The sequence below is a fragment of the Ceratocystis lukuohia genome, assembly GCF_044167205.1.
Source record: "Ceratocystis lukuohia strain C4212 chromosome Unknown Supercontig5_pilon, whole genome shotgun sequence".
Classification (NCBI taxonomy): domain Eukaryota; kingdom Fungi; phylum Ascomycota; class Sordariomycetes; order Microascales; family Ceratocystidaceae; genus Ceratocystis; species Ceratocystis lukuohia.
In genome coordinates this window covers 569,805-584,547 of record NW_027263524.1, presented here as the reverse complement: position 1 = coordinate 584,547, position 14,743 = coordinate 569,805, and the positions used below count along the sequence as shown (strand labels likewise).

Here is a 14,743-nt window from a genome sequence, read left to right as displayed (position 1 = left end):
CAGCACCCGCCTCCTGGAATTTAGCAGAGCTTAATCCCATTTCCGGCCAATAGGGTATTATTTGTATCCTCTTGTTGCACTACTGCAGCATTGCACAATTGTTCTCTTTGTTGCCCTCGGCTGGTAGCATCTTCTGGGACTCGCGGGTCAAGCTGTCCTTTTCTCCTCGTTCACTTCCTTCTTTCTCCGCTGGCTGGCTTTAACAGCCGTCTCCGCACACCCTTTGTTATGTCTTCTACGCAGCCTCTTTCGCGGCCACACAGCGTGGCTCACATGTCTGCATCTGCGCCCACACAACCGGCGCCTGGAAGCACAGTCCGCAAATCTTCTGCGCCGCCTGCTTCACCCCCACGCGTTGCCCTTCCCAGCCGAAATGTAACAGCAGAGACCATTGAGGATGCCTTTGTGGCTTTCATCTTGTACTGCAATCCTGCTGTATCACCGGATTGTGACGTCAGCGCACTGCGCGAAGCCTTTTCCACGCTGCCCAAGAGCGACGGTAAGGCCTTCTCGCCCTTCCGCTTGTACGAGCTGATTTGCCAGCTAGACTCCAAAGAGGTCAAGACTTGGGTCGAGCTGGCCCTTACCCTTGGTGTTGAGCCACCAGACCATTCAAAGGGCCAGAGCACTCAGAAAATCCAGCAATATGCCGTGCGGCTCAAGGTATGCTGTTGACAGTCCCCCTTCCCCAATGTTTGCTTCGGTATTTGCTAACGGCCCATACAGAGATGGATGCACTCCTTGCACGTAGACGCCTTCTTTGAGTACCTTATTGGTCGTGAACACGTCTACTGGATCGAGATCCCTAGTGATCCTAATCCTGTTGGCACTCACATGCGTGACGGCGTCCCGCCTGAGGATGATATGGCTCTGCGCGCTCTTCTGCCGCATATTAGACCTCGGCGAGGCCGCAAGCGTGCCGACGAGAATGAGCACAAGGCGGGCTTGGCATCGCCATTGCGCCGCGAATACCATGAAGATTCGTACTCCCGTACCAGCCGCCACTCTCACAGTGACGTTGAGATGCGATACCAGGGCTCGCCACACCAGTCGCATCGCCAACCGCACCATCAGCCACATCAACCACACCAGCAGCCGCACCAACAGCCGCACCAACAGCCGCATCAGCAGCCACATCAGCAGCCGCACCAACAGCCGCACCAACAGCCGCATCAGCAGCCGCACCAGCAGCCACACCAGCAGCCACAACCCAAGTACCAGCCACACCACCCGCAGCCCTCGCCACCTCAGCCATGGAACTGGCCAGCACGCCCGTCCACCACCTCATCTTCACACAGCGAGCAGCTGCGGCCGTATAACCCGCCGCCGCCAGCCAATGGGACATGGCACCACCACGCTAGTGAGAGCACCTTACACAGCTCCAGCAGCCACAGTTGTAGCCAACCCCAGACTCGCTCAGAGTCCGCCGTCAACGCTCCTGGCACAACACGACCGGTGTTCTGGTCTGATGATTCGTGCGGGCCAACTTCAGCTCCAGCCTCGTGTATAACAAAGCTAAAGAAGCGGTACGGAGCCAAGGCCGTATCTTCTGCGTGGCGGAGCACGTCACGTGGCAAGACTCGCGGCCGGCCGCCCTCAAATCGCCCACACGCCGATGACGCATCGGCTATGGATGTCTCGCCTACGCGCGAAATCCAGCTGCCACGGCTATCGCCCAGGGCCCATGCGCAGCAGCAACCATCTTGCTCGTCCATTCTTCACCACCAACTTCGTCCGCCTAGGCCAAACACGTCTCTTGATGTAAGATCGGGCGATAATGGCACAGGCCGGCTGGCAACGTCACCCACACACATGCGCGCGACGCTGCATGAACCGATGAGATCAGGGCACTCGCATCATGAATACCAGCCACATTACGCGGCCACGTCAGATGACGAGATGTCGGATGTTAGCAACGATAGCAATGACGAGGATGCTCCACATACCGCGTCGTCGGAGCGTTCAACCTTCCCAACTGATATATTTCCGCCCACTCGCACTGTTGAGGGCAACCTGAACTTTCCGTCAGTGCGGCAGTCGAGCCAGGCTGGCAGCGAAAAGTCTCCACGCCCGCCGCAGGCAGCCTCATCGACTCCGACAACCGAGCCGTTCCCAAATCCGTACAGTGACGACCAGGGCGATCCGACAAACCTTGATAGCCTGTACAACTTCCTGCTGATGTGCGCATTAACAGCTGAATGGGTCGATGCCCAGGGCCAGCCAACGCACGCAGCCGACATCTCTGAGGCGCGCGGAATTGTCGACACGACCTTCCTCGACCTGCATCGTAAGGCTAAGACCAAGGAGGCCTTTCTTGTTAATGTAGCCGTGCTAGCCGGTGGCAAGATTCTGCTGCATAAGCGGCCTCGCTTTACGCGTGCAGAGATTACCCCTGAATATTCGCGCTATGTGCTAGCCTGGGAGTATCGCCTAGGAGGGATCACGGCGTCCTTTACAAATCGCGCCACTGTGTATAAAACCACCGAGGCGACGCCAACAGGGGCAGAAACTGGTCAGCCGACTTGCCCCTCTGGATGTCGAGATGGGTCTAGCAGGAGAGAAGGCGACAGACCCAACACTAGCGGATGCGACCACAATAACAGACGAGACTCGACCAGACCCAATCCTAACGGGACTGGGCAGCCCACGCGCCACTTTACCAACGGCGATCGCCCGCCTCAGGAGATGAACCAGACCGGTGATTACTGGAAACGCAAGTACACGGAGCTTCTAAAGGCGACTGAAACACGCCACAATGTGCAAGACCGCATAATAACGGGGGTTGTGACCAAAGAGGCAGATATCAATGTGCATCAGCGCGAATGGGTGAAGAATTGATCATCATAGTGAGGTGAGGGGTATACCAAGGGGGGCGAGTGGCGCCGCAAAGGGCCGAGTTAATAGAGCCAAGATACAACAAATTTAGATTGTGCGCCGCCTTTTCCCTCACACTGACACACTGACACAATGACACAATGAAGTAGTCTACTTTCTACCTTGCTGCGGGCGACAGCCAGGCCTTTGCCTTGTTCGGGTCGCCTCACGTCTGCCTCGCTCGCTAGTCCGGCTAATTCGCGGGTAAACGATGTGCGTGTAACATAAGGGCTATAAAGTGGATCTGGGGTGTAACATTGTTGATATCCTCAGCGTTACAACAGTCGAAGAGTCAAAGATGAATACAAAGACAAAGTAGTCGATGACTTTTCAAGCCATGCCGGAGGAGACACATGTGTGCAGTCATTTTACCTGCAGTCGCCTCAGAAAGGCGCACTTGCACAGGTTTACACCTGCCTGTTGAAATAAGCACAACTTGTTCGCCCCAGCAGAGCATTCATAGCAAAGAGCACGCGCTACCCTCCCCAACAAGTAACATAACATCACATAGATCACGCAAGTCAGACAATAAGATCAAACCAGAAGAAATCAAATTCAGCGTACTCCTAAAACCCCATAAAGCATAGCCCTCCTTTCTTGACGCTACGCTACCTCCTCATACCTGCCCCCAGCCCCCACACCCACCCCCTTCTCCTTTTCTTCCTCATTTCCCTCCTCGATCTAGCCCATCCGTATCTCAAGCTCTGAAGGTTCACACCGCTTAGTCTAAACAACAGATAAAAAAAGGGAATCCAGAATCATCGTTTAAAATCGTCGTGCAACAAAAAAAGCAAGGAAAAGAGGAGCATTCACAGCGCTGGAAAGAAAGAAAAAAACAATAGAGAAGAAGGAAAAAAAAAGGAAAAGCAAGAATAGAGGGGGAACGGATGTTGACTAGGGAAAATTAGATATCAGAAGTAAACAAAGCTATACTATCAAGACACAGAGACTTGGTAGTCGGGCTGTAGGCGGTGGGCGACAAACACACAATTCAATAACAACGACAAAAAAGGACCAATAGCATGAACGTCAATTGCATCAACAACATAAGGAGCAACAACACCACAAACAATGGCAATGGTGTAAAAATGTCTTCAATAAGTAGTAAATTGGGGGGGGGGGGAGGATCCGACATAATTCGTAAGATAATGGACAACACCACAGGCGGGAGATGGGAGACAGTAGGAGGGAAGGGACATGAACGTAAATAGAGACCAAGACATGAAGAGGGGAAAGGGGGGACATGAAATAGGAGAGAAAGAATTAGCGTGGCGAGTCCATCATGTAAGACGTGGGGAGAGACATGGTATAGCAAGTAACAATAATAAAAAAGCAACGCGAGAAAAAATAATCGCGGAATCTTGGAACCAGAAGAGGAAAAGCAAAAAAGGCAAAAGAGAAGACGAAAAAAGGAACAAATCAAGCAAAAAATAAAAAGTTATCCAGGATCAGATTCGTCATCGTAAGCATCAATCAGTCGTAGATGAGGTTCAAAGAATTGCGGAAGCAAACGTTTTGGTAACAAGGAAAAAAAAAAGAAAAAAAAAAGAAGACCGGCCAGGCTTAGTGTGGCGTCGTTGAGTTGAGGAGAGAGCAAAAAGACAAGGAGAGTGAGGAGAAAAAGCCAGTCGGTTGTCAGCCATGCAAAGCAAGAAAGAAACATCCAAAAAGAGCACGCACGATATTCAGCAAGAAAGCACAGAAAGACGCAGAGGTTATAGTATAGGCCCAGCCCCGGAGCCTTGCAAGCTTTTCCCTCAGTGGAAACGGCTGCCAGTTGTTGCCGTTGTCGAACGAGTGTTATCCGAAGAGTCGCTTCCACGCGCCATATGGCCGTTTCCATTGGCTGCTCTAGCACTACGGCCCGAGAAGCCTGTCTGTTGCTGTTCACTCCACTCTGGGTTGCGGGGCTGGCGATCCGGCACATTGCGAGATGTAGAGTGGTCCGAGCCTGGACGGGCCCCCGGTCGCTGGCTACCAATGGCTCCGGGTGCGGCAGCACGTGACTGCGACTGGGCCTGGGCCTGGGCCTGCACTTGGGCGGCCATGGCTGGGTCGTAGCCCAGACCCAGACCAGCCATGCTCGAGGAAAGGCCCATTGTGGGATCGGCAACGCCACTAGCACCAGGGTTCAGGTGCAGAGTAGGTGAGGGCGACAGGGAGGGGCTTCCATTGCCGCTGCTAAACTCATTGAGGCGGCTAAGACCGGCATTGGTCGTAGCGAAGGCATTGAGGCCCGATGTGTTCAGGTAGCCACCCGATGTGCTGTTGGCCGAGGGACTCGGCGACATGGAACGCAGGTCGGCAAAGCTCTTTGCGGCACGCAGGTTGTTGGGCAGACCAGGGGCGGTAGGCTCGGCTGACATGGGATATTCTATGGTGGGACCGGGCCGGTGCATGGCGTGCGACGACGAGTAGTTGGTGATGACTCGCGGCTGGTCGGTGGCAAAGTCAAAGGTAGCAGCACGACTCAGGCCACGGCGGTGGGCATCCAAGCTAGCCGAGTTGATGGTGGTAAGCCCAGTAGGCGACGGTTCATGGCGCTTCTTGTAAATGTGCAACTGGCGAACATCAGTCTCACCGACTGATCGGTGTTCGAGACCCATGTGATGGGCAATGATGTGGATCTGGCGGCGGTCTTCAGGCGAGATTGTGGGTGGGAAGACAAGTATTTCACGCGAATCGTCGCGCTTGAAGAGGGTCAGCTCAGTGTAGAATCCCAAGGTGTTGGGGTCGTTGAGGTCGACATTGGGGATGGTGGACGAGCTGCTGGAAGGGTTTGAGGTGTTGTTCATAGCATTGCCTCCATTGTGGCTGTGGTTGTTATTGCCGTTGTTGTTTCCACCACGGGAGACGGTGCTGGCGGCAGTGAGGGACTGTAGCGATGGCTGCTGGTGTAGCATGGGAGCACGGTGCTGCTCCTCAAGCTGGCCACGACGCTCGCGCTTTTCGCGTTCAATACGCTCGCGCTCGGCTTCCGGCAGCATTTTTTTATATTCAACACGCAGTTTACGACCAGAGACGTCAAGACCATTCATACGTTCAATGACGGCACGGGTGTCTTCGGGGTTTTGGAAGTTGGCAAAAGCTAGGCCACGAAAGACGCCATTGTCAAAATGATAGTTGAAAGCGTAGGGCTGGGGCAAGTTCATGTCAACCATGATTTGGGCCAACTGCTCCTTGCGCACGGCAAAGGGGATGTTCTTGATCACGATGGCAGTGGGGATCAGCTGGTCCGAGTCGGCGGCAGGCGGGCCACGCATATCAGCGGCGGACATGGCCTGATCGATGAGAAGGCCGGCGGGGAGATGGCTGTGGCTGTGGCTAGAGCCAAGGCTATGGGGAGCAAAGGCAGACTGGGGGGAGTGTGAGTGCATGGCGAGAGATGAGTTGTCGGCCCAGCCCTAAGGAGTCGTCGTTAGCAGGTGTTTTGTATGAGTTTGAGGGACAGTGAGAGTGAGTGAAAAAGAAAAAAAAAATGAATAAAATATGGAATGAGACAAACAATGAGATAAACAAAAGCAAAAGCGAAACACACAACAATCAATCAATCAGTAGAGAAAAGAGGACTAAAGCGTGGTAAAGTCACCTTTGCTACAAAGGCCTAGATTAGAGACTTACTGTTGGTAGAGCTGCGCGGCGCGCCATAGGCCGCTGGCGGCTAGCCCCGTTCAGAGAGCCATTAATAGTGGCTACGTTTCCGGCTGAGTAGGCCCAGGCACCTGGATTGTGGTTGTGGTTGTTGTTAGAGCTGGGGTTTTCATATCCGTACGCCATGCTATTGGCGGGAGACACGCCGCCGGTGGTGGTGGTGCTGCCAGTGTTGCTAGCAGGGTTGGCACTCGGCGGGTTGGAGTTGGACAGGTGGTCCATGGACCGATAGCCATTGGACAAGTGGTCGGTATACAGGGCCGACGACCCCAGAGTCTCGTAGCCCCTCTGAGCATGACGAGGAAGAGTCATGGTAGAAGCAAAGCCAGGAGCGGTATACTGGCTGGGAGAGGGTCTCGAGTTGTTGGGGGACCGACTGGGGGGAGGCAGCTGCTGGTGATACTCGACATAGATGTCGTGAGGCGGAGGCGGTTGGGTGCTCATTGCGGGCGGACAAGGACGAGCGAGAGAAGAGAGGAAGAGGGGAAGAGAGGAGAGGGGGATAGAAGAGAATCTTCTTCTAGGGAAGAGTGAAGTGCAAGAGTAGTAGTAATAGTAGTAGCAGTGCAGGTGCTTTCAACTCAATACTGAGGCTGACCAAGTCTCAAGAGAAAAAATACACGCCTTGTCACTCTGTCACTCTGGCGAAGGCAGACGGCAACTGTCGGATGAAGGCGGACAGCTGGCGGGCGGGGCGGGGACACAGGGCCAAAGAAAAAAAATAATAGGGGGGGGGGGGGTGACGGCCGTAATATAAGGAGGTAGAAGCGTGTGAGTTGGGAAGAGTCGAGATCGATCGGGTCGAGCGGGATCGGGGGACCGGATGGAGAGTAGGAAATGAGGGAATGATTGAGAGCAAGGTGCCAGCAAAGAAGCCTTGGGATGAGCCGAGACGAAAGAGCTGGTGATGGGATGGATGGCGGTGGTGTTGCTGATGAGGGAACGATGGCGTGTACAAAACAAGATTAGAGGAAAAAAAAAAAAGCAAAAGCTGCTAAATGGGTTCTTTAGTGTCTATAATTTTATGGGATTTCGTTTCGATTGCAGGAGCAAAAGACGAAGAGAAGGAAAAAAAGATCGTGCTTAATTCACGTCAATTCGTGTGTTTCGTTGAGCTGTTCGTCGTCGTCGTCGTCGTTGTTCGTCCTTTTCTGTCGTGATTTTTTTTTTAAAAAAATTTAAAAACTTATTCTTAATTCTCTTTTTTGGGCAGTCAAAATCTTCAATTCAACGCCAGACATGCAAAAAGAGGAAAAGGAAAAGAAAAGTCCGTGATAATAAAAATAAAAATAAAAAGAATGAAAAAAAAAATTAAAGACAAAAAAGAATGAAGCCACAGTCTTTTGAGAAGTAGAAAAGAGGATGGAAAATAAATAAATGAATAAATAATAAAAAAGACGATGCCAAAAAAAAAGAAAAAAAAAAAAAAGAATTAAAAGAAAAGAAAAGGAGAGTTAAAGCACCAAAAAAAGAAATTAAATAACACAGCCAACTGTAAAATAATGTATTAAAAATGGGGGCACTGGTAACAGGGCTTTCAGAGGGTGCTCGAAGCTACAGCACAGCTGTGGCCTGGAGATAGGACGGTCAGCGGGACAGCCTAGCGCATCAGGTGCTAAAAAATACAGGGGGAGGCGAGCCAAGTGGACAGATCAGGAGTTAAGCAACCAACATACATACATATCACCACCCAACACCATGACTACAAGAACATCGTCAACATCAACAGCAACTTCTGCATACTCGGTCTCCCTCCTCGACTCTCACACGACACAAAATCAAAGCTAGGGCCTCTGCACTTGAGCACCTAGTAAAGCCTGCATGAAATAAAAAGCGGGGCATCATTCACACAATGTGGCCATGTACCGAGTACTCGCTCAGCAGCTCGAGCTTGCATACCAGGCTGAGTACCAGGGACTTGTTATAAGCATGAGGAACCACCAACAGCAAAGCACAACAGCAGTAACAACAATAACATCAATAGCATCAATGGCAGCCATGATAATAATTTAGATGATCAGATCAGGCTGAATCTGGCTCTGGATCTGCTACTGCCACCTCCTACCACCACGCCCTGCCTATACTATGCTTCTTTCCAACTCCTCCCCCTCTCATCCCAATCCTCGTTTCCCCGTCCCTGCTCCGTCTCTACCTTTCCGGTATTCCTTCCGCCTTGACAGAGATGATAAAAGAAGAAAACAAAAGAGAGAGGGAGGTGAAGAAACAGGGTCTTGGTCTTCAGGTCTCTGTCTCCTGATATGGTCAGCAGCAGCCAAGACCTGGGCCAGACCACTGCCCAGCCCAGCCTGCCGGCCATCCAACCAGCCAGCATCTTTGACAAGCCAAAGAGACAGATAGATAGACAGACACATTGCTATCAACTTTGCTTGCCTGTGCCTGCCTGTGCCTGCCTTGCCCCTTACGCCTTACGAGAAATCCGACCCTAAAGCTGCATTCCTCATCCTTTTCGCTCCTTCTCGTTCTTGTCTTTCTCTCCTCGCCATAGAGCCTCGCTTTCTTGTCCCTCTGTGTGTGTGTGTGTGTGTGTGTGTCTCTCTCTCTCTCTCCCTCTTCTCCCCTATTCGAGTGAAGACAGGAAACCCGCAGCAAACAAACAAGATTGGCTCGTCGTTGCTGCGTCTCTATCGCCGTCTCTTCTAGCTGTATTAGCGTGGCTCAGCTCAGCCCATGGTGCATTTCCAACCTCGAGGCCTCAATTTTTCTTATCCCTCTCCTCCGTCTTTAGCTCTGTCTGTAACAATAAAATATCGGAAAATAAATAATTGCTTTGCAATATTAACTTGCCATCTTGTTGTTCCCGTCTGCAATTATTATGCCTGACTCCCCTTTCCATTTGTACTATTGACCCTGTCTCTCGTCCCCCTGAGAAATAGCAACACAAACACACAAGGAAAAATAAATAAATAAAAATAAAGAAAAAATAAACAATGGGTCTTTTTCCGTGCATTGTTCGCATTAACCAAGGGACCTCCGAAGCAAAGAACAAGCCAAAGAAGAAAAGAAAATGAAGAGCGCACGCGCAGGCGCAGGTCCAGGTGCACGCAGGCGCACTCCCACCGCAACGCAGGCCTTGATAATCACAGACAAGCCCTAATATTGCCGTTGTTCTAATTAACACACGCACCCACCAGCCTGCTGTCCCCTTCTTTTTCTTCTCTTCTCCTCTCCTCTTGTCTCCCCCTAATCAACTCCAGCCTTGTTCTCTTGTCCTTCTTTTCCTTTCCTTCTGCACGTGCTTGTCAAATCTCTTTTCGTGTTGGCCTGTATATTATGCCCGCAAAATAAAACAAGACATGAGACGAGACAAGACCCCTCCCCCTCATATTCTCCCTCTCCTTCTGCCCATCTCTCTGTAATGCTCGCCTAAAAAAGTAACTTGTAAAGCCACATGCTCGTTGGCCGAAGCCTGTGTGTGCCTGGTTGAGGCAGCTCACGCATCGCAGCCTGCTATGACAACAGTACGTCATAACAATGCAGATAAAGCACACAAACACATAAACACACGAGACGAGAACAACAACAACAACAACAACAACAACAACAACAACACCAAGTTTCAACCAAAGTCAAAAGACTCGGACAAGCAAGTACACAATCCCAAGCTAGCCCTGGAGTCAGCCAGCCCCAGCCAAGACACTGTCATTTAACCCTAGACCCTAAGGACACACTTCAATCAGGTATATTAATAGCAACATTCCAGCTGCTCTCATCACAGTCAGAGTAGCTAGTCTCCACTATTTGGACTAGTCTCTAGTAACCTATCACTAACATCCATCGGGGTACGTGAACGTCACCTCACTTCTTGACTTTGGCAGTTGGGACTTTGACTCCCAAGGCTTTACCCTTCGTACATATCGTCTTTTTGTTTTCGGATGCCCTTACATCCGTAGTTTTCTATCTCTTCTATTTCATGCTTTTGCACCGCACTTGCTTCTGCACCGCAAAGCATGCTGGCTGCAACTTCTACCCCCTCCTCCCCTCAGCACCCAGAACAAGTACACTGGCTGCAGAAACAGAAAGACCGCAACCGGTGCAACCGCTAGGCTAATCCCCGTTGCCGGACATCTGCTGCAATGTAGAAACGGAGCTCCGGAGTACCCATAAAAATCATGGGACTAACATTACATGTTCCCGGAAACTGGCCACAACCTGTATGAAAACAGATGGTCGAAACTGAGATGGTTGCAGTACTCTCACGGCAGACATATAAAAACTGGGACTTCCTACCGCTTTGCAGATGGTGAATTTCCCGTCTGCCTTTGGTTTTCTTTCCATCTACCTGGACGTCACAGCTTCTTCCATTCATTGACTATGTACTCTCTATCTCCTTGCTACCTACCAGATATTGTGCTCACTATTCTACCTTCAGCTGTACTCTTCGTTTACATTACCTTTCAGATCTACATGTTGATTGCTCTTTTTTCTGCCATATTCCCTGACGCTGCTTACACCTGATTCAAGGGTTAAATCATCAATCATGACCATCCACTACAACCTCCGCTCCATCCGCGCGCCGGCCACGGCGTTGAGGTTCCCCCCAGCCCCGCACTTCCCCCCAGACTCGCCCATTGCGCACAACCAGGCGCTTATTGCCTTGCCGTCAAACTTCCGGCCTGTACATCTTCTTAGCCGCTCAATTTGTCTATATGCGGTCCCGCCTGCCACCCCCACGCCCCGCTTGCTGTCCAAGTGGTTCACACCGCATTTCCTGTCGCAGTGGACTGCAGGCCCGCTATCTAAGAATGCCCCGTGCATGCTACAGATTGGCGCTGGGGGCCGCGCTGCCTGCCATGCCTGCTTGCGTCATATGGTTGAGCGCGAGTGCAAGTTCGAGTCGTGGTACGCGGAATCACAGCTGGAGAAGATACGAGAAACCGAGGAGGACGGGTGGATGTGGACTTATACATATACCTACGGCCTGCAAGCTGCAATCCGTGTGCTTAATGCTGTCGAGCAGGGAGGTTTGATTAGCTCCAAGGTTGACTACAGAGAAAGCGAGCCAGAATGGTAAACGCCCAACCACTTCAAACTAAGCGATAGACAAGAGTTCACCTACTGGCCTTGTCCGCCCATGTATAGCCCCGACACCCATGCAGCCCTCTTGCTCCCTCACTGATTTAGACTGGAGCTGGGAAGTTATGCCTTCTGCATCCGCCTCGCCGCTCTCCGTAGGATCGAGCCGCAGGCGCAATGACCTTTCATCAGTAGCCGGTGAAGTCGTCTTGTCACCCGGTGTCTCAAGATGCCCTTTCCCCATTTGCAGTTTGCTCTCACACTGCGCCGAGAGCATACTATCGCTGCCCCCTTCCTGATCTAGCTCTCTTTTGACTGAGCTTTGAGTTGCCCTGACATTAATAAATTCCCACATGGGCCGGCCCTATGTCTATGGCAATAAACGCCTTCTGTTTTTTTTTTTCTTTTTTGTTTGGCTGGGGAACTCTGCGCTCTCCTACTGAGTTGGGATCGAGCACCAGGACCTCCTCCACACCCCATTGCTGCTAGCCTACTTCTATGCTTGTACCTGCATCTGCATCGCACTGCCCTGCGGTGTCCCCGGACTCACACTGTATTTGAGAGGCGGGGGTTGAGCGTTGCGCTCTTTCTTCTGGTCTCCATAGACGCAAGCGTTCTTGTCTGCCAGACTCTGCTGGACTGTTGGCAAACAATTGAATCCTTTTTTCTCTCTTCCATCCGAGCGTTCCCCAGCTTCTATCTTTGTTTGTGACTTGAGCGTTATTGAGAGCAAGATAGGCGTGTCCTCATATACATACGCCTTTTCTTCCGCTTCTTCATATTTACCTACTTCTACATATACGTATATACATAGGCTATATCTTTGCCATACTATTTACAGTGCTGCCATGCCCGTGACCAATTATGTATAGCGTCGTTACAGGTACACCTAGTCGCAGTCCACGTTTACAAGATGCTATGGAAGACATTGAGTAGTAGTATATAGGGCCGGCCAGAGCCTATACAAAGGTTCAGACATCAGGAACAAATAAACTGCTGCTTCGAAATTCAGGCTAGTCGCACGTATCTACGTACACTACACTTAAAATGAGGTTCATGTGGTATCAAGGGAAAAACGTACAGGCAAAAATACAATTGATACCCCCAAAGAAACTACCAGCACACAGACAGCCCAAGTAACGCACGAAGGAAATGAGAGAGGGAAAAAAAAAAGAAAAAAGAAAATAGGAATGAGCATAAAACACGGACGGGAAACATGAAGTGGGGAGGGGAGAGGGATATGAAGAAGCGAGTGAGGATAGAAGAAGAGTGAGGGCGGGGGGCGGAAAGGCATAAAGAGAGGCTAGAGAAAAAAGAAAGAGTAGAGTGAGAAGAATCGGCGTAAAAAGGCGGAGATGGCAAGAGGGAGAGGGGACGACAACAATAAGAAAGATACAGGAATAAAAAGAGACCAGGCAAAAATAGCATAGAAATACTGTGAGCAAAGAATTTAAACAGAGGAGCCTCTCAGTATTTTGCTTTATGCAGCAGCCTGCGCAGCCTTCTTCTTCTTCTGCTCGACCTTGAGAAGTAGGGCGCGGTTGATATGCGGCAGCACACCACCGTAGGCAATGGTTGCGCGAATCAACGTGTCCAGCTCTTCGTCACCACGGATGGCTAGCTGTAGATGACGGGGAGAGATACGCTTGACTTTGAGATCCTTGGCGGCGTTCTAATTCGGCCCGACATTTGTTAGCATGTGCATTCATGTAGCGAGAGGGGAGAAAAGAGAACTTACGCCTGCCAGCTCCAATACTTCAGCCGTTAGGTACTCTAGAACAGCAGTGACGTAGACGGCCGCCTTGGCCCCAACACGCACTTTGTTCTGCGTGTTCTGCTTGAGGTAACGCTTGACACGACCGCAGGGAAACTGTTAAGAAAAAGAGAGACGCGTTAGTTGATTTGAAATGTCCAAGGTTAGCCAGTCGTCGCTTGAAGGAGTAAACGGGCACCGGATCACTAGCTCTCCGCATCTATCCCACCGCTACGCTTTATTCGCCCGCTTAGGCCCGGAAAAGGCCATCCAGACAGACAGGCGCCATGAACAGATGCGCGTTCGCTGGAATGTAGACACGGCACAAAGAGCCACCCAAATCCCGCTATCAGCCAATCAGAGCAAGCTAGCACTGGAGGGCCATCCGTCTTCGGATGATGCTGGCCATCTGGAGCGAAGGAGCATATGCTATGTGGGCTTGTGAATGTGGCTGGCTGGCTGTTATCGTTTGGGTGGGTATTGTGCTGGAAGTTTGGCGGGTGAGAATAAAAGTGTCGACAGGGCGCGGTCAGACAAAGAGCGGGCACGACAAAAAAGAACGCGTCGAAGCGAGAGCAGAGAGAGAGAGAACGAATGACGGAGAGGACGGGAAAGACGTGATAGCGGAGCGAAGAGAGAGAGAGGGGGGGGGAAAGAATCCCGCTTAATTTGCTCGTTGGTCGGCTGCATATGGCGCTAGCTTTTTCCCAGCTTGAGCGATAGCCACAGCTAGTAAATGCAGCGCGCGATCGGTGACGCATCGCAAATTGATGAATCGCTTGTAATCGATTGTCGCAGGTTTTGTCTTCATTTCATTTTGTAAATCGTCGAGTCGTATGAAGTGCGCGCCTTTGCGAGATTTCGAGGATGGAGATGTGCGTGTTGTCTGTCGTCGTCTTATTCATCATACCGGGTCCCCCTCCCTCCCCTCCCATCAAGCCGATCGCTTTAGCCATCGCCGCTCCCCGTTGCAACGGCTATGATGCACATGAAAATGACATCTAGAGACAAAAATGCTTACCTGGAGTCCCGCGCGGGCCGAAGCGCTCTGCTGCTTCTTGGGGCCATCGGCCGAGGTCTTTCCACCGGAGCTCTTGCCGCCGGACTTGCCCTTGCCGCCAGCCATGATGATCAAAAAGCAGCGAGAAAGGGTTTAATAAAAAGAGGAAAAATAATAGGCGCGATGAAATTCCTGGGGAAAGGCCAATTGCAAGATAGTTGGCTGTTAGAAAAAAATGAATTTTGATGTGGAAATAAAAAAAGAATTAAAAAAGAAAAATAAAAATCGTCGAGGAATTTCTGGCGGAGAGAAATAATGGGGAGAATAAATTGGGGAACGGAGGGACAACAAAGAGCCGGGAGTTGGAAGACAAGAGTCAGAGAAAAGTAGAGAGAACTCAGAGAGGGGTTTCGAAGCGGACAGAAAAAAAA

General features: G+C 51.1%; 4 protein-coding genes across 4 annotated transcripts; 2 read left to right on the top strand and 2 right to left on the bottom strand.

The window, feature by feature from the left end:
* Window positions 1-273: 273 nt before the first annotated feature.
* HOO65_050160 (ARS-binding protein 2) lies at window positions 274-2,838 on the top strand (the record flags this gene model as incomplete). Its single annotated transcript, XM_071003194.1, has 2 exons — window positions 274-663; window positions 727-2,838. The coding sequence occupies 2 exons, from the start codon at window positions 274-276 to the stop codon at window positions 2,836-2,838; spliced, it is 2,502 nt and encodes an 833-aa protein (XP_070858219.1).
* Window positions 2,839-4,631: 1,793 nt separating this feature from the next.
* HOO65_050159 (R3H domain-containingprotein) lies at window positions 4,632-6,969 on the bottom strand (the record flags this gene model as incomplete). The annotated part of the gene is made up of 2 exons (XM_071003217.1): window positions 4,632-6,278; window positions 6,496-6,969. 2 exons carry the CDS (start codon window positions 6,967-6,969, stop codon window positions 4,632-4,634), a joined length of 2,121 nt encoding a protein of 706 aa, XP_070858218.1.
* Window positions 6,970-11,023: 4,054 nt separating this feature from the next.
* Window positions 11,024-11,557, top strand: HOO65_050158 (uncharacterized protein; the record flags this gene model as incomplete). The annotated part of the gene is made up of 1 exon (XM_071000797.1): window positions 11,024-11,557. The coding sequence occupies one exon, from the start codon at window positions 11,024-11,026 to the stop codon at window positions 11,555-11,557; it is 534 nt and encodes a 177-aa protein (XP_070858217.1).
* Window positions 11,558-13,039: 1,482 nt separating this feature from the next.
* On the bottom strand, window positions 13,040-14,438 carry HOO65_050157 (Histone H2A.Z; the record flags this gene model as incomplete). The annotated part of the gene is made up of 3 exons (XM_071003380.1): window positions 13,040-13,231; window positions 13,298-13,429; window positions 14,334-14,438. The coding sequence occupies 3 exons, from the start codon at window positions 14,436-14,438 to the stop codon at window positions 13,040-13,042; spliced, it is 429 nt and encodes a 142-aa protein (XP_070858216.1).
* Window positions 14,439-14,743: the final 305 nt, after the last annotated feature.